The sequence below is a fragment of the Catharus ustulatus genome, chromosome 1 (assembly GCF_009819885.2).
Source record: "Catharus ustulatus isolate bCatUst1 chromosome 1, bCatUst1.pri.v2, whole genome shotgun sequence".
NCBI classification, from domain to species: domain Eukaryota; kingdom Metazoa; phylum Chordata; class Aves; order Passeriformes; family Turdidae; genus Catharus; species Catharus ustulatus.
In genome coordinates this window covers 106,201,831-106,224,305 of record NC_046221.1, presented here as the reverse complement: position 1 = coordinate 106,224,305, position 22,475 = coordinate 106,201,831, and the positions used below count along the sequence as shown (strand labels likewise).

The window sequence follows — 22,475 nt, the reverse complement described above, 5'->3', positions numbered from 1 at the left end:
ATAGGAAGAGACTGAAGTATCATCTAACAGTTTAAAAATCTTATTTCTTATGCATTTACTATTAAATACACAAAAATGGCTCCAAGAATTGTTATTTTGCTGGAAGACAGAAGTATGAGATTGGTTTTGGGATGGACCCTGAGTTTGTTAAGCTGCTCTGCTTGTAGATGCAAAGATATTTTGATGTTCCTGCACAGCCGCTTAAGTAAATTTTTTTAATTTTTTTTATTTTTTTTATTTTTTTTTTAAGAACGGGTAATCCTGTTGTGTTTGGGGAATATGTGGTTTTCCTAAAACACTAATTTCAAAAGCTCTTTAGCCTATTATAGCTAAATAGCATTTTAATGAAGCATGTTTGTTACACTTACCAACAACAAAATTATCAATCATGTAATGAGTAATAAGCAAATTACTGCCATAGTAAATACTTCACCATTTTGTTATCAACCTTCAAACTCCACTGTACCCACTCCGCTGCACTGTAAATACTGATTGGTATCAGAAAAACATTTGGATATTATGCCGTAATATAAATAATTAGTCTTCTTTTTCCAAATTGACGAGGTTTCCATTATAAATTTAGAGCTTTTATTATATTTGAACAGAAAACAGCAGGGCCAGCTGCAGGTATAGGCAGTGTAGGCAGGTTGCCTCTGTATGTAGCTGTTCAGGGTGGCACAGCCGCCCCAGTAAGGAGCAGACAGGTTCTGCTCTTTCCTCTGCCAAGGCCTTTCTCCTGTGGAGAGGAAGACCATGCTTTGGAGCAGTTCCTATCATGTGAGCAGCTGATCTCTACCTTCTGACAACAAACTCCGCTCAGCCTAAGTAATTTATACTTTTACACTGTAAGGATATATGTGTTACACTGTATGTGTGTGTTTTATACTAACTCTAAGAGTAAGTATGCATCAGCAACAGTAGCAAACCTGACCTTCTGAGCCAGTCCTATTTCTGCCCCTTCCTTTGTCAGAACAGCTGAGCCTTGGAAGCAGTGGAGGAGGTGTGAATGATGAGATATTTGCTGCTTGAGAGGTGAGGAGTGTGGGCAAGGAGAGGAACAATCTCCTGAAACTAGAGACTGGAGAGCTGGCATCCAGTGATTGATGAAGTAGGCGTCTTAATTCTATCCCTGGTCATCCCAAACTCTGCTGGATGGTCTTGACAATGGATCTCCCTACATCTCCCTCTCCACTTTCTTCCATGCTCTTCTTCATGCACATCCTCCTTCTACAACCTTCACATTCTTTTGTATAGACTCTAGTACTGCTGCAAAATTCAAATTTTTTCAGTACATGGAGAAGCCTTGAGTCAGCTCCAGGAACAAGCTACTTGAAATTTTCCAATCTATTAAGCAGATCACATCAAGTTGTATGTGCATTTCAAATACATAAGAAAGAAAAACTCCAAATAAAGGAAAAATAATCAAAATATAGACTTGTAGTAAATGAAATTGTCACATTCAGAATGGATGGCATCATGATGTGTATCTGGCATCAAACCACTACCATGTGTGCTGTGGCATAGCCCTGCTTTCTGTGGCCCACCACAGCTGTGCCTCTCTGTCCCCACGGAGCAGGACTGCCACCCTGCAGCTCCATCCATGGTGAGAGGCTGAAGAGGAAAGGCTGAAGCCCCTGATCCTTCCCTCATCACTGCTCTCCCCCTTCACGAGCAAACTGCTGAAGGAAATGAAGGAAACTCTGAGGTCAGTGAGAAGCTATGGAATTTAGAAGGCAGAAGTCCTTATTCAAACACAGTTCACCAAACCCTGCCTGACCCCACAGTCCAAATCACTAAATATTACTGTGGTAACTGGTGGTGCTGTAAAATCTTTTTATAAGTGGTGAAAAATTCGTGTTACCACCCAACAGTAAAGGCATTAAAAGGCTTCCTCAGCCTATAAAAAAGCACACATAACTGTTCTGTAAACAGCAGCTATAATAATGCATTTGATATTCTATCATAATTGTAGTCTGCAAAAATGATTTAACTGATAACTTTGTCAGCATTTATACCCTGCTTTCTACTTCTGATGTTTCTTTCCACACTCCCAAAGAGATGAAGGAAAGCCACCACTGCTAAGTTTAGACTTTTCTGTCTGTTCTTACTGTGAAAACTCTCAGGGCCAGCTATTTTTTACTTTTTCTCCTACAAGCTGTTTCTATTTCCCAACTTAAGATCACTAATTTAAAGATAGCTCTGATGTAATTATACCATCTGAGATCAACCTTCATATTCATCTGTTATGAAGCCATCAGCATCCTCATCCTAGCTGTCAGTTATGTTGCTTGTCAACTTGTCATTCCAATTTTCTCTTACATTTCTTTGCACATTCATATGACTCAGAATAGTTTCCCATCCATAAGCCACTTACTTATATATATAACACCACTTCTGTTTCTCCTTAACTCAACTTTATGTGCTGCCACAGCTATATTTGATCATGACTAACTGCTTTGCTCGACTGTCATTTCTAATAATTATTATTTTGCTTTTATATATATTTTTTTTTAAATAAAACAGTAAGTTTTAAATCCAGTTTGGGACATTCTATTGAGTTCTTTGCAAAATAAATAACAAGTTCTAAGTGGAACCTGTTCTGTAGCAGCAGCAACAAAGCAGGGTGACACATAAAGGTTCACTGTTCTGCTTTAAGTGCCTGTTTTACTCTCAGGTTACTTACATAAAGGCTTGGGGACTTTACCCTCACTTTTGCCAACAAAATAATATTTTGCTATTAATTTCTTGCCATGATTGCCCAGTCATGCCTGGTAAGTGATCCTCTTAATTTGTCTTACTCTTCATAACAGTAATTGCTAGTATTCTTTTTCCTGAACAAGAATTCAACCCACATCTTTCACATACTGCTGTGATTATGCATGCTTTCCTCTGAAATATCCACCTTTAGATTTCCAGTTTGTATGACACTTTTGTTACACATACAAGACCACTTGCCAACATTTTCCACTCTTTCAAGTTTTAAGCCTCAAATTATCAAAGCTAAGCAATCTCCTAAATGACTGAGTTTACCAGATTTTTTCCCCGAATCTGATTGCTCAATAGCAGCACTTTGTATTTCTACATTGCCTTAATCCAGGATATATAATAATAGACATAATTTTACTCTCTGTGAAATATTATTGTGAATCCATTTTCTAAGTTAAGGAAAACATAGTGCAAAAACAACCTGTGTGGATTTCACAGGGTCAGACAGGTCTTCCTTGCCAAAAATAATATTTTTGAAAGGTTGTCAGGAATGGAACCTTTAACTCTGCTGAAAGCTGTTTGCTGGTGGCATGATAATCCATGATTCACAGACCAGCTTCTAGTGCAGACATGACTGAAGCATGTAACAGTGGTAGCCATTTTAAGCAGGCTTCCTTCACCCTCTATCCCATGCTGATACAAACATGCTTAATGAGTACAGTCCATTATTTACTTTCTTTTTGGTAGGCTTTTGCATTTTATAAAATCTCTCTCTACAGCAAAAGTATCTTTTACTTGAAGAAGGTAGACAAAAGGGAGAAAAGGAAATACTAACCATATTTTCTTTTAATTCAAAGCAATGCTAGTTATAGTCATCTTGCATATCTCTACCAATGCTAATACACTTCCACTGGACTTCCAGCAGAAATAAATTAGGTTATGCAGTTTTATACATTCAAATTGAGAACAAAATTGGCCTACTGTGTCAAAAGGGAAAAACTAACCTTATTGTAGATGCTTTTTCTTCTTCCTCTGTGCTGTGGTTCAATTTAATTCAATCAAGATATAATACTGAATCAGAATGTTAAAAAATATCTACCAGGATTGTCATAGTTGAGTGATCTTCCTCTGCACATCATTATGCAAATAGTAATGTTAAAATACTATTGCCTTTTCCACCTCATGCACACCATCACCACAAACAGAAAGTTTTTCCTTACAATTCAGCTATAAGAGGAAGTCTCCAAGGTTAGCTGGCAGCTGAATCCTAGTTCACAGCTCAGTTCACTGGAAGGTGCAAACTTCCTGTGGTTCCCTTGAGTTCCAGCATGCTTCCCATTATCTTGCTACGTGGCACGGAGTGTTCTGGTTACCATCAGCAGCAGTTGCTTGTGCCCCCCTGATCTGGCCATGGTGGCTGCCAACCACTGCTGTGCAGTGGGGATTGTCTCTTTGTGCGCCAACTTTATAACCCTCTAGATACTCTGGATACTCTGGAAATGCAAAAGGGAGCTGCATTTTCAGCACTAAGTGTCTTGCTTTCTGGATTTGTTACACCATTCAAAGGGGAATGTCTCACTAGGCAGTAGTCTTGAATTTGTTATTAATTTCACTAGATTAAGAAAAAAAGAAATTGAAGTGTTTATTCATAACAAAGAAATTAGACGTAGGTAAGGAAGCAAAAGGAAAGTGCTCACATACGGTTCATACTATTTCCATCTGATTTATCATACTATCCCAGATGTCAAGACTTCTGAGGTCCAAGATAACTTGTGTTCATGTTACATCATTGGAAAATCCCTCTGTTGATGTAGTATGTTAACTTTTATAGCCAATTTTTTGGTAACATTTGAAATCTTCCTGAAGAGGTCCAGAGAGATTTGATCTCACTCAACAAATTTTGTCTTACTTTTAATGCGAGAGATACTCTGGCCATTTAAAGAATTTAAACGAGTGTTGTTTCATTTCCCAGAAAATGGGAATGCCTCTTTATTAGACTGGATACCTTCTATCCTAATTGGCTGACTATTAATGACTACTTGCCTTAACAAAGATTATATCTTGTGCTCTCATCCCTTTGCTAATTCTGATGTTTCACTATGAAGTGTTTCCCCTATTGAACCTTCATTCTGTCAGCCTTTTTACTAACAGAAAACACCTGATACAATAGTCTACACGAGGAAAATGTTTTTATCTCATGCCTGGGTACTAAATGAAACCAGACATCACAGTAAACTAAGATTCTGGGGTGACAATCACCCATGTTTCCTGGATTTTTAAAATTAAGTGATGATTTTGGACCCAGTTTCTAAATAAATCTAAACTGACATAACTTGCTTTGAATCTAGGGAATGAGATCAGGGGATGGTTGTATTTAAAAATGGACAAATATTTCTGTGTGTGTACATGTATTAAAAAAATACATAGCTGGGTTTTTTTGGGTTTTTTTTTTTTTTTTTTTTGCTTACTGACCAAACTAAAATGTTAGAAATAAAGCCTAACCTTGACTTGTAGTGTACAATTTTTGTGTCTTGTCAGAGAAAACAAACATGTCAGGTCAAAATGGGCCTTTGTGATACATTTACATATTTATATGTTGTTCAAATGAAAATGATTGATGTCCATTATTTGTGAATCTGACAATTTTGCCCTGCTCCAATTATACTGATATTACTGCCTGAAGATATAAACTAAATTTGAGCAGGTGAAAAATATTCATTCACTAGTTGAAATGTACTCAAGTCTCAACAAAATCATTACATTACTAATATTGCAAAAGAATTGGGTTTTGACAGCTGAATCACTGACTGGAAATGATTGTTCTGAAAAAAAATGCAATTTTTTATAAACATAGTCAGTGGTTACAGTAAAAGACATTTCCCCAAATAGCTAAAAAAATTGACCGTTCAGATACAGCACCACAGACTGAAGAACTTATAAGTCAGCTTTAATGTTTTTATTAGACACTGTCTCTCCAGCTGTTTGAATGAAGCAATAACTGTAGTTTCAAGGTACACATGTCTCTAATTATGCTGAAAGATTAAAAAAAATCTTTAGCAATCCTTCCTCCTTAGGAATCTAAGTACATACTACTACAATCTAAAAATTACTACTATTTTTTCAGGGCGCAGAGTGTTGCCTTTTTTTTGCTTGTTTGTTTTTCTAGCATATGAGAATAGCATGGAAAACTTACTACCTCTCTAATTACAGCACTGAAAGTGTCACAATCACATTTGCTTGCTTCTTCTATTGCATTACCTTAAATTTAGCCATTGCTTAGAAAATACTGAATTTTCAACTTCCAAAGTGATTGCATGTGATTGCAGGGGGAAAAAGGGGTATTTGTATTATAGCCCTAGACCCCAGAGTGAGGTTCCTTCTAGGAGAGGGATTGTGCAATATCAGTTCATCTTCAGAAATGAGAAAATGTTAACCTCTTCCTTTCATTAGCTCCCCATTTTTTAAAATGCATTGCAAATTTTCTCCTATTTACATATGCCAACTAAATTTTTCTACTAATATAAACGGGTAAATCTTAGATATCTAAATTTTCTTGACAATTTTCTTGCGAATTCCTCTTTTCCAAGGAATTTAGTTCTGTAGTATTTAAAAAATATAATTTCAAAACTATAATTGGCCAACTCAGACTGGAATGTAAAACCAGCTGGTGATTTTTCTTCTAAATTCTTCCACATTTTTCATCCTTTGTGATTGAAAACATTTTTTATCATGTTGGCTGTACTTGGGTAAAAAAATATTTTTAAGCATGTTAACTTTTTCTTACCCAATATCACAAAAATAATTGAATTCTAGCATTTAAAAGCCATGGTGTACCTTCAAGTTTGTTGTAATTTATCTTAATCTATTATTCTCTATCCATTATAATTCCTTATCACATTTGGGTACCACCATATCTACTCTTCATATAAGGCCTACCAATGAAACATATACATTAAGGTGCTAAATACTTGCATATTTTGCATGCAGGTTATGCAGACAGAGTGAAGGGATCCCTCTGGTATGTGCTAACAGCACCTCCATCAGTCCTTAGTGAAGGTAATTTGCAGTTTGCCAAAATAAATGCATTAAATATCAAACTGTCAGGTCTATTTCACAAGCTTGTAACAGTTTCTTTATGATTCTGTGAAGAATTTGGACATCTCTGAACAAATTTGATTCATTGAATGGACAGAAATTGACTCTTCATTGCCATGAACATGAACATTTTAAATGAGATAATGAGAAGCAGAAGTCTTTTCAAAAATATTAAAACTAATTTTCTGTTAAAGCTGCAGTTCCCAAAAATCCTCTAGAAAAGTTCTGAATCTGACTTGAATCCAGAGAATTTGAATATATCTGGTTTCAGGGAATTTAATCCTTTCCCCTTTTCACTTAATATATGATTGGAAAACTGGATGATAGCTTTAAGGCACTGGGGGTCTTCTGCAGACTTCAGTAATGTTTTGGACCTGAAATATAAACTACTTAAATACAAATGTATTTGCTTTTGGTGTTTATGATCATAATTTTACTTTTTTTTCTCTTAAATCTACTGACTGCACTATTGCTATTTGGAATACAGTGCATGAATTATTTTCTCTTTGCTAATACTTGTCCACTATTGCAGTCATCTTCAGAATAGTCAGTAAATAGCACAGCTTGCGTATTCCTTCAAAAGAAGAGGCTGTAATGGCCTTGTGCTTGGTGATACAACAAACGAATGGTATTTAAAAGTTATTGTGAGCTGCATGACCCCGTTTGTGAGTGGATTCTGCAGGATTCAAACTGGAAGGAAGTGCTTCTTCTAGTGAGGGGCTCCTTCAAAGGTGGTAGGTCAGGGGAGAAAGTATTGAGCCCTCAAGAGTCTCCATCTGCTGTGGTTCATTTATTTTGCACAGCCTCTGACTACTGACCAGTCTATAGCTCCCGCCCAGAGCTCAGTCACTGGTGATGTGTTTTCTACCACATGCCAGGCTCTGCTGTGCTACTTCTACTTCATAGTCCGGATCTTATCCAACCCTCACCGTGTCTTACTTTAAATCATTGGAGAGCCTGGGCTGGGAAGGACCTTAAAGACCATCTACTTCCCTGCCGTGGACAGGGACATCTTTCCTAGACCCGGTTGCTCAAAGCCCCATCCAGCCTGGTCTTGAACACTTCCAGGGATGGGGAATCTACAGCTTCCCTGGCAACCTGTGCCAGTGCTTCACCACCCTCACAGTAAAGAATTTATTAGTAATATCTAATCTGAACCTATTCTCAGTTTGAATCCATTTTCCCTTGCTCTGTCACTACACGCTCTCGCAAAAAGTGTCTCTCCATCTCTCTTGGAGGCTCCCTTCAGGTACTAGAAAGGCCACAATTAGGTCACGCTTAAGCCATCTCTTATCCAGACTGAACAATTTTAATTTTCTTAGTCTTTCCTCATAGGAGTTTCTCAACCTGTCCGGGGATTCCTCTCCTGGCTGCACTGTCGGTCACGCACTTCATCCTCCTAAATCTTTCCCCGACACGGAAGCAGGTCTCACATTCTTTCGCTCCACAGGGCTCACCTGGTAGGGCTCATTAATACAGTAAATCATTAAGGAAGCAAGTGCAGTACATCACTGAGTGTTTGTTTATTTATCTGCATTATCACAGCGACCTCTGCAGCTTTTCGGGTTCGCTGTGGAACGCGATTCCGGTGCTGTGGGCACAGCCCGAGCGTGGAGCGGCCCCGGGCCGACATCCACACAGAATCCCAGAAGCAGCTCGGTTGGAAAAGACCTCCGAGATCACCGAGTCCGAACTGTGACAGAACACCACCAGGGACGGTGAGACGATCCCACTTCAGTACCTAATCACCTTTCCTGAGAAGAAATTCCTCCTAATGTCCAACCTCCCCTGATGCAGCTCGAGGTTATGTCCTCTCGCCCTGTCGCTACGCCAGAGCACGTGCAGCAGTCACGCGCGGCAGTGGGAAAACTTCCCTCACTGCCCCGGCCCCCAGAGACCGACCGCACTCCCCACCCCGCTCCTATCTCGTCCCAGCCCGTTCCGTCCCCGCCCTTCCCCGCGTTTCCCGGCGGTGGGAAGGAGCGCGCACGCGCGAAGCAGCCCCCTACGCGCGCCCTACCGCGTGAGGCGCGCGCGCATGTGGCGGCTGCGGCCCCGCCCCCCGGCCCCGCCGCGTGAGGCGCGCGCGCATGTTGCGGCCGCGGCGGGATGTTCGTGGCGCGCAGCATTGCCGCGGATCACCGCGACCTCATCCACGATGTGTCCTTCGACTTCCACGGGCGCCGCATGGCCACCTGCTCCAGCGACCAGAGCGTCAAGGTGAGCGGGGAGCCGCCGGGCCTGGCGCTGGGCGAGTGTCGCGGCGCCGGGCGTGCGCGGCCTACCGGGCTGCGGGTCGGGGCGGGGCGCAGGCGAGGGCTCGGCCCGCGGGAGATCCCGGTCGGTGTCGGGCCCTGGGGCCGGGAGGCTTTCGCCCACAGTACGCGTTGTGTTTGTGTTTGTGTTTGTGTGTGCGCTAACGCGTGTAAACACGGGGGCTCCGCTTTCCACTCGCTGCTGCGGCAGGGAAAACATTCCCGACTGCTGTGCCTGCAGCCGTGCCGCTTGTTTTGTTTATTCAGCTGAAAATCTGTATTTATTATAGAGTATTTCCGAAAGAAACTGCTGCTTCGTAATGTAGCGCCAATAATCTGTATTTGTCCTGGGAAGAAGGTGAAGTGCCAGTAAGCAAAAAGCCGGAGTGCTCCGTGTGTGCCCGGGCAGACTGGGAAAGTGTAGAATACTAGAAGCCTTAATTTTTACATCCCTTTAGAGAAAATAAAGTAGCGCTTTATATTTACTTCAGCGAAAAGTTGATTGCTTTTTCCCTTTATTGTGCATAGTGAGAGGATGGGCAAATATTCGGGAGTCGCGTGGATAGATTTAAGAAATCTAATATCCAGAGAGCAGTCATGTTTGCTGTTAAGTCCAGATAAAGGGTTGAGAAAGTCGCTTTTTTCATAGAAAGCTGTGTTATTTGCAGACTAGGCTTAAGAACAAGGAATCTTCTCCCTGACCACAGACTAAAAAGCAAATAACCAACCACAACAAAACGATGCCCCCTGAAAGTAAGCCAAAGCCACGGGGATGTTGGGTTTGGACTGACTACCTAGAGTGGGCAGTTCTTAAAAAAGATGCCAGGACGTAGGTTGAACACAGAAACTATGTTTTATAGCAGTGTAGTGTTATTTTCCAGTAATAACTGAATCCTTTATGAGACTGTTCAGAAGTTTTGCTCCAACCGGAGGAAAAACATGACCCAGGTTGTGTTAGAGATCCAGAGTGGCAGATGAGAGGGGACTTTCAGTACATCTTTAAAGTGAATGAGTGACAAACAGGAGTGGGTGTCAGGTGGTGTCTTTCATTTGCTTATGTTTGTGACTTTCTACATAATTTTTCAGTGAAAAACTCATCAAGATATGTGGGAAGTCAAGAGAGGGGAAGGTTCAGTGACTTGCATGTGGTTATAAATCAAGGCAGAAATTTCATAGAAAGAAACAAGATCTGTTCCCCCACCATCCTGATGTATATTTTGCTGCCCTGCTCTGCTTTTGGCATGAGTGCTGGGAGCTGCATGAGGGTTTTGCAACCAGAGCTGAGCACGTGAGGGTACTAGGGGCTCTAGAATGAAACAGAACAGTGTACTCTTGGAACAGTGATTGAAGTATTGGGAATTGTACATTTCTCTTCTATGTAATTTACTGTTTAAAAAGAGATACAAGTCATACAATAGTGGGTTTTACAGGCAGTGCCTCTTCTCCCTACTTGTAATAGGAATACTTTCAGTGTTCAGTGAAGTGCAATTTTGTATTGAACCAGGTACGGTGTCCTGGATGAAAATGTTTAGTGGGGTGTGTGTGTATATTTTTGTTAATTTTTATTATATATATATAAATAGTTATGTCTTTAAAGTACTAGTCAGTAAGCTTTATTTACAAATTGTATAATTGTATTTTAATTTCTCAATAGGTATGGGACAAAAGTGAAAATGGAGATTGGCATTGCACTGCCAGCTGGAAGGTTTGTATTTGTAAAAATTACACAGACATACCAATCATTTCTCCTTTGTTTTTGGAGCAGCATGCTTCATTTCTGCTGAACTTTAGAGTAGAATGCTTTTGGTTTGATGTAGATTCTATATGTCTTGTGTAAAATACTTTTTCTTGGCTTTTATGAAACATCTCTAGTTCCTCTCATTAAAGCAGACGCTAACATGCAGTCTGTTCTTGTTAGTACCTGGCTATGTTGGCAGACTCCAGTATCAGTAAACATTATCTGTGACTGGTGTTCAGGGAGTAGAAAACAGTACCTGAATTTTTAATTGAATATTTCCTTTTGTGTGTAGTAAGACTTAAAAAAAAAATGAAAGAGGGGAAAATTAAAAGGAAGATGTCTGACTAATTAGTCTTACAACATCTGACCTCTGCTTTTTGTTCTCCAAAACCTTTCTGAGAACTGTGTCATATAGAGGCTCTGCTTCATCTGGATAATTAGTGCATTCTGCTTGTGAATTGTTCTTAAACTTGTATTTAATAGGACCACAATGCATTCATCCCTCTAAATGGCAATGCTAGGGAAGCTTTTGAATTCCCCTTCTGTGAGACAGGAATGTTGACTAGGTATGAAAGAGGAGCTTCATATTAAAAAGAAGATTAATAATGCTCTGCAAGTGCTTTTGAAAAGTACAGGCAAGCTAGAAGTGAACACGGTAATGGCTGAAATTTGGTTGAGAACAAAACTACATTTTGCATCATACAGAATCATATTTTGGAACTTAAGGTAGTAATAAATAATGCCTTGAAATACACTTGTGGTAATTGTATTTTAAACACTTAAGAGCAACAACTTTGCAGTGCTGGGTAGAATAAAGAACTGCAAGAGCTACTATGTAACTTTGTAGAAAAGAACATAGGTGTTGCATGTTGGTAGAGTTATTATAAAAGAAAGGCCTTATAAAATATGGTTTAGGCCCTGCTACTCCAGCTAAGCTAACAGCTAGCTTGTAAATTCCCATGTAAAAAAATAGGAAAATGAGAATTAGTTAGCACAATAATCTATTCTAGTATCAAAACCATTCCCACCTACAAAAACCAAAAAATCTGTCCCAACAGAATCAGTGAACAAAATATGTAAACTATCCAGGAATAGGAGAAATTTGATGAACATGTAGAATGCCTTTTACTAACCAATTAATTGAGTGGCAAGAAAGTTATGAACCAATTAGAGTTAAACACAAGATCTTAGAAAACTTTATAAAAATAGGCTGCAGCATTAAAGGTTAGCTTTTCTACATAAAGAATCAAGAGTCCCATCTGTTTCTATTGTGACACATAGGTTTCAAAGGAACAGTGCTACTAATTTCTATAATTCTTTTCTTCAGAAAGTCATGAAAATAGATGGTTCCTTGGCCTAACGCAGTAAGTTTGTTCTCTACAGTGTTTTGATGTTATCTTGCAGACACATAGTGGATCAGTGTGGCGTGTGACGTGGGCCCATCCTGAATTTGGGCAGGTCCTGGCTTCCTGCTCGTTTGATAGAACAGCAGCTGTATGGGAAGAAATAGTGGGAGAGTCAAATGATAAACTCCGTGGCCAGAGTCACTGGGTGAGACTTCTTTTCTGTAGCTATAAAGTTTCTGATTTTGGCTATGTTTTGTTCATTTGTGGCAACATTCCAACACAAAGTAAGTATTTTTTAAATATTTGAGGAAAACGCCTAACTGGCTACATTCTGGCCAATTAGTGTCACTATATCTATGTTTCATAGTAAGATATTCCCTGGCAAACAACTTGCAGACATGAATTCCCACCTACAGTTGAGTTAAAGTTGGGTTTTTCTTTGATAAGACATCATTTGAAACAACACTGGCTGTTCTTAGTCATCTTTCAAACAATAGAAAAGTTAGGGGGGGATGTAAGCAATCCTGTGAAATGGTTTTGTCAGGCTTTAATTAGCCTTTGTTAGGGAATAAATTTTTTAATGGAAATTTCTTTGCAGGTCAAGAGGACCACTCTGGTAGACAGTAGGACATCTGTTACAGATGTGAAGTTTGCTCCCAAGCACATGGGTCTTATGTTAGCAACCTGTTCAGCAGATGGAGTTGTAAGGATCTATGAAGCTCCAGATGTGATGAACCTCAGCCAGTGGTCACTGCAGCATGAAATCTCATGTAAACTCAGCTGCAGTTGTATTTCTTGGAATCCTTCAAGGTCTGTTACTAAAATATTTGCTGTATGACTGTAACAGAAAGGGAAAAACCATTCAAAGCTGAACTGCTTTGATTTCTGTTTGTCCAGAAGCACTTCATGGCTTTCCCTGTGGACAGTGTTGTGTCCTACTGATCCAGTTACTCTTCTATTCAATAGCAGTAGTCTGTGCTGAACGTTCAGAGTGCAGGCATTCACTTTAATGTATGGGATAGGATTAAAGTTGATAAAAACTAGAATTCATCTACATTTAGCTTATGTGATTTATCTTCCAAAATCCGAATGAAATATCACTGAATCAATCATTAAAGCACTGCAAAGAATGCAGACTCTGCCATGAAACTTGTGGTAAATACTAGACTGCAGATGCAGTCTATTATAGAAAGTCAATTATTCTCTCAGAGAACATAGTCTTGAATTGCTAAATAATATTGCCTAATGATTTCACATTAGGGAGTGTATAAAGTGGGCTTTTGAAGCAACAGAGTGAAGACAGTGGTAACTGTGGATAGCATTTAACTCTGGTTTCTTTGTGTTTTTTTCCTTGTGATATTCTGTGGTGTTGTTTTGTTTTCTGTATAGATAATGTATTTGAAATTTGCCAAATGGCTTGGTGTACTTTCTATGTGAAATATTATGTATTAATATTATATATCATGTGAAAATATAACAGTATTTGTTTTCACCTTTTAGCTCTCGAGCACATTCTCCTATGATAGCTGTAGGAAGTGATGACAACAGCCCAAATATACTGGCTAAGGTTCAAATTTATGAATATAATGAAAATACCAGGTATGCTAAATAACAATATATAACATTTGTGGGATCATGGAGTTGTTTATAATATATGGCCTTTTATTCCTGTCATTAGATGTGGAGTAGAGTAGTAAATAATAATACCTTAATTTTATCTCCATTGAGTGGGAAAAGAGAGTGAGACTCCAGAATGGTAACTGATGTTAACAGAAATTATATTGATAATTTTATTCTCCGTCAGTGCAGAAATTTTGGTTTTCTTACTAGCACTTTAAAGGGAGAGTGGTTGTTTCTGTGTCTACTAAATTGTATGTTTAATTTTGCACAAGGAGTTAACAGTTGAAATTTGAATTGTGTTGCACCAGGCACTCTTTTGTTCAAAGTCCTCTTTTTAAGGATTTTAAAGGCATGATTATAATGACTGAAAGCTCTGTGAATTGCTCATGATCTCAAAGTTCAGGTTATGCAGTCAAGAGTTCACAGAACCAGAAAAGGCTAGGAAGTTTGTGCACCACCACTTCCAATTAAATGATAACAGAGAAAGTGTGTTTGATTGGGAGTGATCAATGTGGCAGAGGAGCCAGAGTGTTCTGTGGATTTTATGCCCAGCTTCAGGCAATATTCTCTGTCCATTAACAATAAAGTTACTGTAACTTACTAAGAAAATGGAATATGTTTATCATACACCAGAGGAGGCAGACAGTGGTCTGCTTAAAAGCATGGGAAATGTAGTAAGTTACTGAGATACAAATTCCCTTTAGATTTGTGAATGGAGTATTTCTTTTGATTTCCCTTTTCCAGTTGTAGACAAAAATGTTCTTTGTACTGCAATTCTTGCTTTGTTGTAGGACTTACAATACTGTAGCATACTATACTTAGTGGCTACTGTATCTGATAGATTCAATTTCTGAAGAAATCTGCTTGAAACTATTGCCTAAATTTATGTTAAAAATATACTTTTCTTTTTGCAAGTCTTATCATATATAATTAACCCTTTCCCCCATTTCCACTATATCTGGTTTATATAATTTGCATCGCTGGCAGTTTTCATGGCGTTAAAGGTTAATTTCTTGCACTGTACAGGAAATATGCAAAAGCAGAAGCTCTGATGACAGTCACGGATCCTGTTCATGATATTGCGTTTGCTCCAAATCTGGGAAGATCCTTCCACATGTTGGCTGTAGCAACCAAAGATGTACGAATTTTCACACTAAAACCTCTGAGGTGAGCTTAAGAGGAAGATGGTTTGATGTGATGTGATGCATACTATATAATCTTGTTCAAACAGTCACTAAAAAGCAAAAGTATTAACTTAATGTATGCAGGATTGTTTTTAGCAACCTGATTTTTAAGGTGACAAGATTGTGAGCAAGTCTATAATTTTGTCTGAATACCTAATCTAATAACAGTTAACATTAGAAAGCTGTAGTTCTCTGTGACATCATGTTCAAACGCAGACCTTTGAACAGTTGTGTGCAGAACTGTCACTTTTCTCTTGAACAGGAAAGAATTGACTTCATCAGGAGGATTAACAAAATTTGAAATTCATATTGTGGCACAGTTTGATAATCACAACTCCCAGGTGTGGCGAGTGAGCTGGAATATTACAGGCACAGTGCTTGCCTCCTCTGGTGATGATGGCTGTGTTAGGCTCTGGAAGGGTAAGCTCACCCACCTGAAACACATTAACTTTGTAGTCTGCTGAATTGCTTGAGAAATTGTACTCAAAACATAATTTTGGAGTGAGTGTCCATTTTAGATTTATGAAAGATAGATATTTTTTTTTGTATTTCTATTTATGCTTAAGAAAAACAGAATTCAGAAATAACTTGCTGTACTGGAATGCTTGCATGATTTAGGCTGCTGTGAATAGTTTTGTTACTGTACATTGGAATTGTTTCACCAGACTAGAGCTACATGAAGTTGTCATTTAAAAAAGTAACATAGATATTTTCCTGTTCCTAAACCTAGAAAATCTGCATTCAGTCACAATGTCCAGGCAAATATCTTTTTTCTGTTTGTATTTTTAAAAGAAAACAAAGAAATACATCCACCCCCTCCATGAACCAAACAAACAACAAAAAAAATTCCCACAACAACAACAAAAGCCCTCTGGCGGTTAACTTACATATTCTCATTTGTTCCTTAGTATTTTAATAGTGGAAACTGAGTTTTAAATTATGGACAGGCAGAGAATATCAGGCAGCTGAAGGGCCAGATCCTAACTGTTTGGAATTTATATGTTGGTATTGAAGTTCAGATCTGATTCACATCAGGTGTGGGGCAGTTGAAACATATTTGTAGGTAAAGCTGAGCTTCAGAAGAGAAACTAACAGTTTCTATATATCTCTGTTTGCAGCTAATTACATGGACAACTGGAAGTGTACTGGTATACTGAAAGGTAATGGGAGTCCGGTGAATGGTAGTTCTCAGCAGGGAATTTTTAATGCCTCTCTAGGTTCAGCCAATACAAGTCTACAGAATTCACTAAATGGATCATCTGCCAGCAGGTGGGTTAATTAGTAGAGAGACTGACTTTCAGTACGTAGTATTTTCTCTGAATCTTCTTAATTTAATTTAGCTCTCTAATTTGTTTTACATGTTTTTAAAGTGCAATGTTATTTATTGTGTGAGTATTTCAATAAGCTCTTCTGGTTTTGCTCTGTGGTTTGTCAGTTATGCCAGTGTTAAGAGGAAAATGAACAAAACAGTAAGTCATACTGAATCAGTCTGTATAAATATGCAATGTAAATAACTATTTTCATTTTTAGTCCTTTCATATTATTAAAAACAACGTTTCTAAAATAGTTTCAAAGGAGAAGCTTCATCCTACTGATGTGTAACTGCCGTTTTGTTTTAGATACATATTTAAAATTGAAGCAAAAATACCAGCAACAAATTCTGTTTTTCTCTGGGATAATGTAGCAGAAGGGAAGGAAGAGGAGCAACTTCATAACATATGGTTTCAAAAATCAAATGTTAGCGTTAGTTTACTTGGTTTTTGCAGATGTGTAGCATCAATTGAATAAAATTAAAAGTTTAAAAATTTTTATCATATGGCATTCATGTTGCAGATAATTTGCCTTAATTTCTGTTAGGTTTTTATTCTGTAATAGTTGCTGTTTAGTTGTTAATTTTACTGCCTCTTCTGAAAAAACATTTTCATTTGTGTACACCGAAATGTAGAAATAGGCTGAGTTTTGCATATGTATAGTGTGGTGTGTACATTCAGCTTGACAGAATTGTAAGTCCTATATAAGGATGAGATGTGGCCAGATTCTATAGCAGCAGTTTCCAAGTTTTGTGGCCACCTTTTTTTTCAAATGCCTTAGGATAGTTTCCCTTTCCATCCATGTGCAGCTCCTCATGTGAGTTTTTTTTCAGTTTGCAATGCTTGTCAGTAAAGTTTGCTTTTGGAGAGGAGCACCAGCCTGCCCCATCTTTCCCTTTCAGTAGTCAATCCTGAATGGCAGTTCAAGATCCCTAAGGCTGTTTAACAGAAAATGGGTTTCACATTTTCCTCACAAGATAAATGAGAGCACAGGAGACGGTAATGGGCCTAGTCCTTACAAGAAAGGGCAGCAGAATTATATTGGTCATGGTTCAAGGTTGTACTTGCAGTGTAGCAAATGAAACGCAGCCCTGCCTCAGAAAGGGTATATCCAGAGCTGAGTAGCTGTATTTGCTTGGATTTGCTTGGGCTCCCGTGGGGAAATGCATACTGTTTTACAGCCCTTTAGCATCGTGTGTGGTTTAACAATCTCCTTAGCCAAGATGGTGCTACCACCAAGACTAACTGTCCCCACCCCACTGGTGGCTCTTCTCCTGTCCCTGAACTTGGTGCTAAGCCATTGGGAAACTGAAACTTCTAGCATTATTTCTATTCCCTTGATTGCTCTGTGTTTTGGAAGGTGGTTTTTTTTGGTTTTTAATAAATTATTCTTGCCTCTGATTTGTAACACAATGTTAGTTCCAGAATTAAGTCAGTGGCTGTGGGATTTCCAGACATACTGTGTCTTGTCCTAGGGTTGAGCCTTATTACGAAAGATGCACACTTTACTACATGCTTTCTTCTGTAATGATATTGTCCTGAATTGGGTGAGCATAATTGTTAACTTCTGTGTTAGTGTTAACATGCTGATAAAGATTTATGCATTGACATTTGAGTAAATAGGTATCCTACACATAACTTACTTTGTCTCTGACTGTACATGCTATGTTTCATGTCTGTATGGTTAAATGCTTAAAACAGCTATAGCACAGACAGATCTAAAAAAGATTATAAAAGCACTATAGCCAAACTGGACTTGTACTCAAAATAAATTACAGAATCTTTGATCTAGATTGTTAGGAAATAAACCAGTAGGGGTGTACGATTATATTGATGTAATTGTGTGTTTAGATTTATGATACAATTTCCATTCTCCATTTGTATTATGTCCTTTTTAACAGAAAGCAGAGCTGATACCAAGCTAACTGGAGTAACTTTGGTGTTTTGCTGCTTGTTGCATGCACACAGGAATGGAAAACGAACTCCTTTTTCCCTTCCCCAGCGCCGTTTGACCTCTCCCAAGACACCAGCAGCCTGCTAACTACTAAATGCTGTTCAAAAAGCCTTTTTAAAACACCTTGTGTGCGGTTTTTGTACTAGCCTGCACAGTTTGATACTGATGGAACACCTGATAGAAAAATACTTGGAGAGGCATCTTGTTTGGAAAAAATATAAACAACCCACCCAAACCCCAAAACTTCCATCAGAACGTATTTTTGAAAGCTTGTCAAATTAAAAGATAGCTCATGATTAAAACCAAGAATTTTTGTCCTTGATTGGGATGGGAGGAGGGAAACAACCATTGCAATAACTTTGATTAAAATTGTTTTGAGAACCAATTTGTTTTGCATTTAAGAGTGTTCAGTATTTGATTAAGATTCCTAAACATAACAAGGTTGTAACTGCTTTGTAATATATGCAACTGTTAGTTCAAAGGAGTAAGAAAAATGTTTTGATAATTGTACAGATGATGGCTTTTAATATTTTGGTATTGCTTCATTTATATTCTTTAGTATGACTTCAAATAAATGTTTTGTAAGTACTGTCATACTTCCTTCATCCTAAAAGAAGTACTTTTTCTGTTACATATTTGTACATTCTTATGGTAATAACTACACTTACATGGAATATTTAAATTCTCTAAATATAGTGTTCTTGAAAAATGCAAACACTTTAGCCATGCAGAGGTATAAACCAAAATGTAGCTTGCTGTAAATTGTCCCATAATTTCATTAATAAACTGATAGCTGTTTTTTTGATGTAAGTCCACAGAATTGTAAACAAGACAGAAAGCATAATATAGTTACATGAATATGCACAAGTGTTACGGGTAAGTTCTAAAAAAAACAGCAGCAAAATGACATGAAGTGGCATAATTCTGAATCTTGCATTCACCAGGAATCTTGAATTTACACTGAGGATTTTGCAGAAATGTGTAAATAGGTACAAAGACTGTATTTCATCCAAAGCAGTTATTCTCTGTAAATGTATATCATTAATGTTAATAATTAACAGTGATGTTTTAACATCTATTCTAGAAATGCTGTGAAGTTAATCTGAATTAGATGCATATGCAGCAAATGTACTTTGATAATATTTAATGTATATTTTGTGTCACAAACAAAGCATTACTGAGAGCTGTTAACAAATCACAGTAATTCTGGGAGAATGAAAGCCTGGTAATAGCAGTACTACATCACCCTTTTGACTTCCAAAGCAATCCATTCTTTTGTAAAAATGTATACTAGGACTATGACTATGGTATTCTTTTCAATGAATTTCAGTGGGAAAGACTATTATTTTGCTTTAAAGAAGGTTTCCACATTTGTCTTGTTTTGAATTACAAGCCTTGATTTCTGCTATTATGTTCTATTGGTTTTGGCATGGATATACTAAAGCCTTTTTTTTTCCAGCATGTCTTTTCTCCCCTTTGGTTCTCCTTGTATTTACTACCTTTCTCTTCTTTTCTTGTTTTGTTTTGGTTTGGTTTTTTTTTTGTTTTTGTTTTGTTTTGTTTTGTTGGTTTTTTGTTTTGGTGTTTTGTTCCTTTCTTAATTGTTTCAGGTATTTCTTTCCCCCTCTGGATTCCCCACGGGCTGGATCGAGATGGTCCAGTCATGCCCAGCTCCTTCCTCCTCCTCCTCTGATAGAGCAGTCTTGTGATGCTGACACTGCCAACCTCCAGTATCCTCACCCTCGCAGACGATGTGTATCTCGGCCTCTTAATCTTTTACCTGAGAATGAAGGGGTTTAATATGTTACTTTAAATAAATTCTGAAGGGTCTTATTCTGGTATTTGTGAATGCTTCCATTTCTGGCTGCCTTTGTATTCCTTCTCTGGTACAGAAGAGTTTTTTTAAAATGTGGGAACTTTATGCATGTTTTGGGAAACAAAAGACATTTAGAACATGTTATTTGTTATCAAAGACCATTTTAATTTGTACCCTTTGAATTTGGGCAACATATATAAGGAGTATTAGCCACCACCTCTTTATGGAGTAGGTGACTTCAATGTGCCTGTCCTTTTTTCTTTGTTTTTTTTTCTCCTTTTTGAAATGAGTTTAGTATGGTCTTTAATTTTTTTTTGCTTTTTGTATACTGCATTTATATGTGAAACACATTCTCAAAATTTGACATACCTCCAAGCTTGTTAAAGAAACAAAACCATTCCTGTGTATACTGCAGCAAAGTAATTTGAAGTGTTTGGTCACTTAAGATTTTTCCATCTTGCTGTATAAATATTTAAGTTTTATAATTGTGGTTAACTAATAAACTTGTTCTGAAAGGTCTGAATATGTATGCTTTTCCTTGTAATTAACCTTTTTCTTTTTTAATAAGTTCCTGGTAAAGGTGGTTTTTTTATTCAGGTGTCTACTCTCCTAGCTCTGCTTTTGTGCCATTCTTGAGGTGCAGCTGCATATTCCTGGTCTGTGCCACAAGGTGTGCTCTGACTTTTCCCGTGGATGTGCTGAAGGTCTGCGGAGACTGCTAGAGCTGTTGGGTTTCGCATTATTACCTCTCAGTTACCTACCTATTCACTACCTTTCAGTTCTTTTACAGTGATTGAATTAAATCAGGACATTTTGAAGAAAGAGTGCCGGCTTGAAAAATGTCAAATGGCTTTTCTGGCGTGTCAGCACAGGAACGTCACTGCCGTGGGTTAGTGTGTTGGCACTGACTCAGACTGGTGCAAGACAGGCATGAAGATAATGCTGGACAAAGTGTATGGTATTGCCCAGGAGTAGCATTACTGCACAGGATCAGATTGCTGAGTTTGTTGGGCAGATCTTGGGGGGAGCAAAGGAAGAGGAGGCCTTTGTGCAGCAGAAACCTGGAGTATAATAGTATATTTCAATGTACTTCAAAATGGACTTACCCTGTGTCCTAGTGGACTAGACCACTACTATGAGGTAAAGGAGAGGACAACTTATATTTTTCCAAAGTGACAAGTGAACTTTACTTGTATTCTGAAAGCTTCATTTGCTCAGATCCATCACATTTGTTTCTTGGTTTCTCTCTGAGGGATCAAGTTTTAGTTTAAAAACCCATGAGGTACACTGGTGTTCTAAGTGCTTGCTGAACATGTGTGGAGGGAGGTTGCTTACTTTAGAGCCAAAAAAATTAGTAATTTTACTAGAAGAAGTTAGCACAAAACTATGCCAACTTTGTATGGTAAGCAGAAATGTTACGTTATTAAAAAGATAATGCTTAAATGGAGGGTGGGAAGTAACTATTCCTCTGAGGGAGAATGAATAATTTAAAAATTATCAACACTATCACACTGGGATATATTCCTAAACCAGAAGAAACTGTTTCTGGGTATGCAAGGAACAGAATATTTTTGAAGTGTTGAGACATTTGAGAATTCCTCTCTTAACCGTTGAAGCAGTCACAGATTAACGAGTTACAGTAATGACAATTTTTTGCAGCTTCTAGTAGTGCATTGTTAATAGTTTACTCAGCATGGTCACATTATTTTCCTCTGTGATGAACATGTGTTATTATTAGATATCCTAATTCCAGTCGCACTTCTTCCTAATGGAAACATGCTGCAAGTGTTGGTGCAAACGAGTCGTGTTGGAACACAGTGGCCAAGTACTTTAACCTCAGTGAATGAGCTCAGGCTGCTTTTGTGGCTGATGCTTACCTTGCCCCCTGCCTGCTATTTTGTATTGACCTCTTTCCAGGACCCTTCAATCCACATCCCTGACTTCCACCCCTGCTTCCTCAAACTCATGCTTCCCTCTATTCCCTTGACTCAAGCCTGTGAACTGTACTTCTGTGCAGGATCTGGAACCTCAGGCATGGGCAGTAGAACTCTAGGAGGGGAAGATTATAGAAGGGCTTTGAAAGGGATAATTACAGCAGGCACTTACAATATTTTAAATTTTTCTAGCACTTTTAAAGGCTGTGCTCCTTTTTCTTCTGAAAGAATATATGCAATAGTCCTTCTACTGCTTCTGTGTTTGGAGGACATCTCAGTTTGAACTGCCAGTATTAGAAGTTTTTGGTTCTTGTAGAAGCCATGAGATGGCTTTGGTGGTTTTCTTTGTTTTTCTTTGTTTTTGTGTCTCTGTTGGTTTTGCTTTTGTTGTTTGGTTTTGTTTTGAACATATTTGAAACACCATGAACTTCTGATTACAACAAACGTGGATTTTCACTGTCGTAGATTTTTGTGCTTTCCACACCAGGAATACAACTGCAGAAACGCATTGTGAGAA

At 38.2% G+C, this 22,475-nt stretch overlaps 1 protein-coding gene across 3 annotated transcripts; it reads left to right on the top strand.

Moving 5' to 3' along the window:
• The first annotated feature begins 8,860 nt into the window (after positions 1–8,860).
• SEH1L (SEH1 like nucleoporin) lies at positions 8,861–20,543 on the top strand. 3 transcript variants are annotated; one of them, XM_033072326.2, is made up of 9 exons: positions 8,861–9,021; positions 10,711–10,761; positions 12,199–12,345; positions 12,739–12,950; positions 13,641–13,739; positions 14,787–14,927; positions 15,207–15,364; positions 16,063–16,213; positions 19,819–20,543. In XM_033072326.2, exons 1-9 carry the CDS (start codon positions 8,911–8,913, stop codon positions 20,006–20,008), a joined length of 1,260 nt encoding a protein of 419 aa, XP_032928217.1. In that variant the 5' UTR covers positions 8,861–8,910; the 3' UTR covers positions 20,009–20,543. The 3 variants fall into 3 exon arrangements, with proteins under 3 accessions (XP_032928217.1, XP_032928226.1, XP_032928235.1); XM_033072335.1 differs by having other exon boundaries at positions 18,223–20,041; XM_033072344.1 differs by having other exon boundaries at positions 18,156–20,041.
• Positions 20,544–22,475: the final 1,932 nt, after the last annotated feature.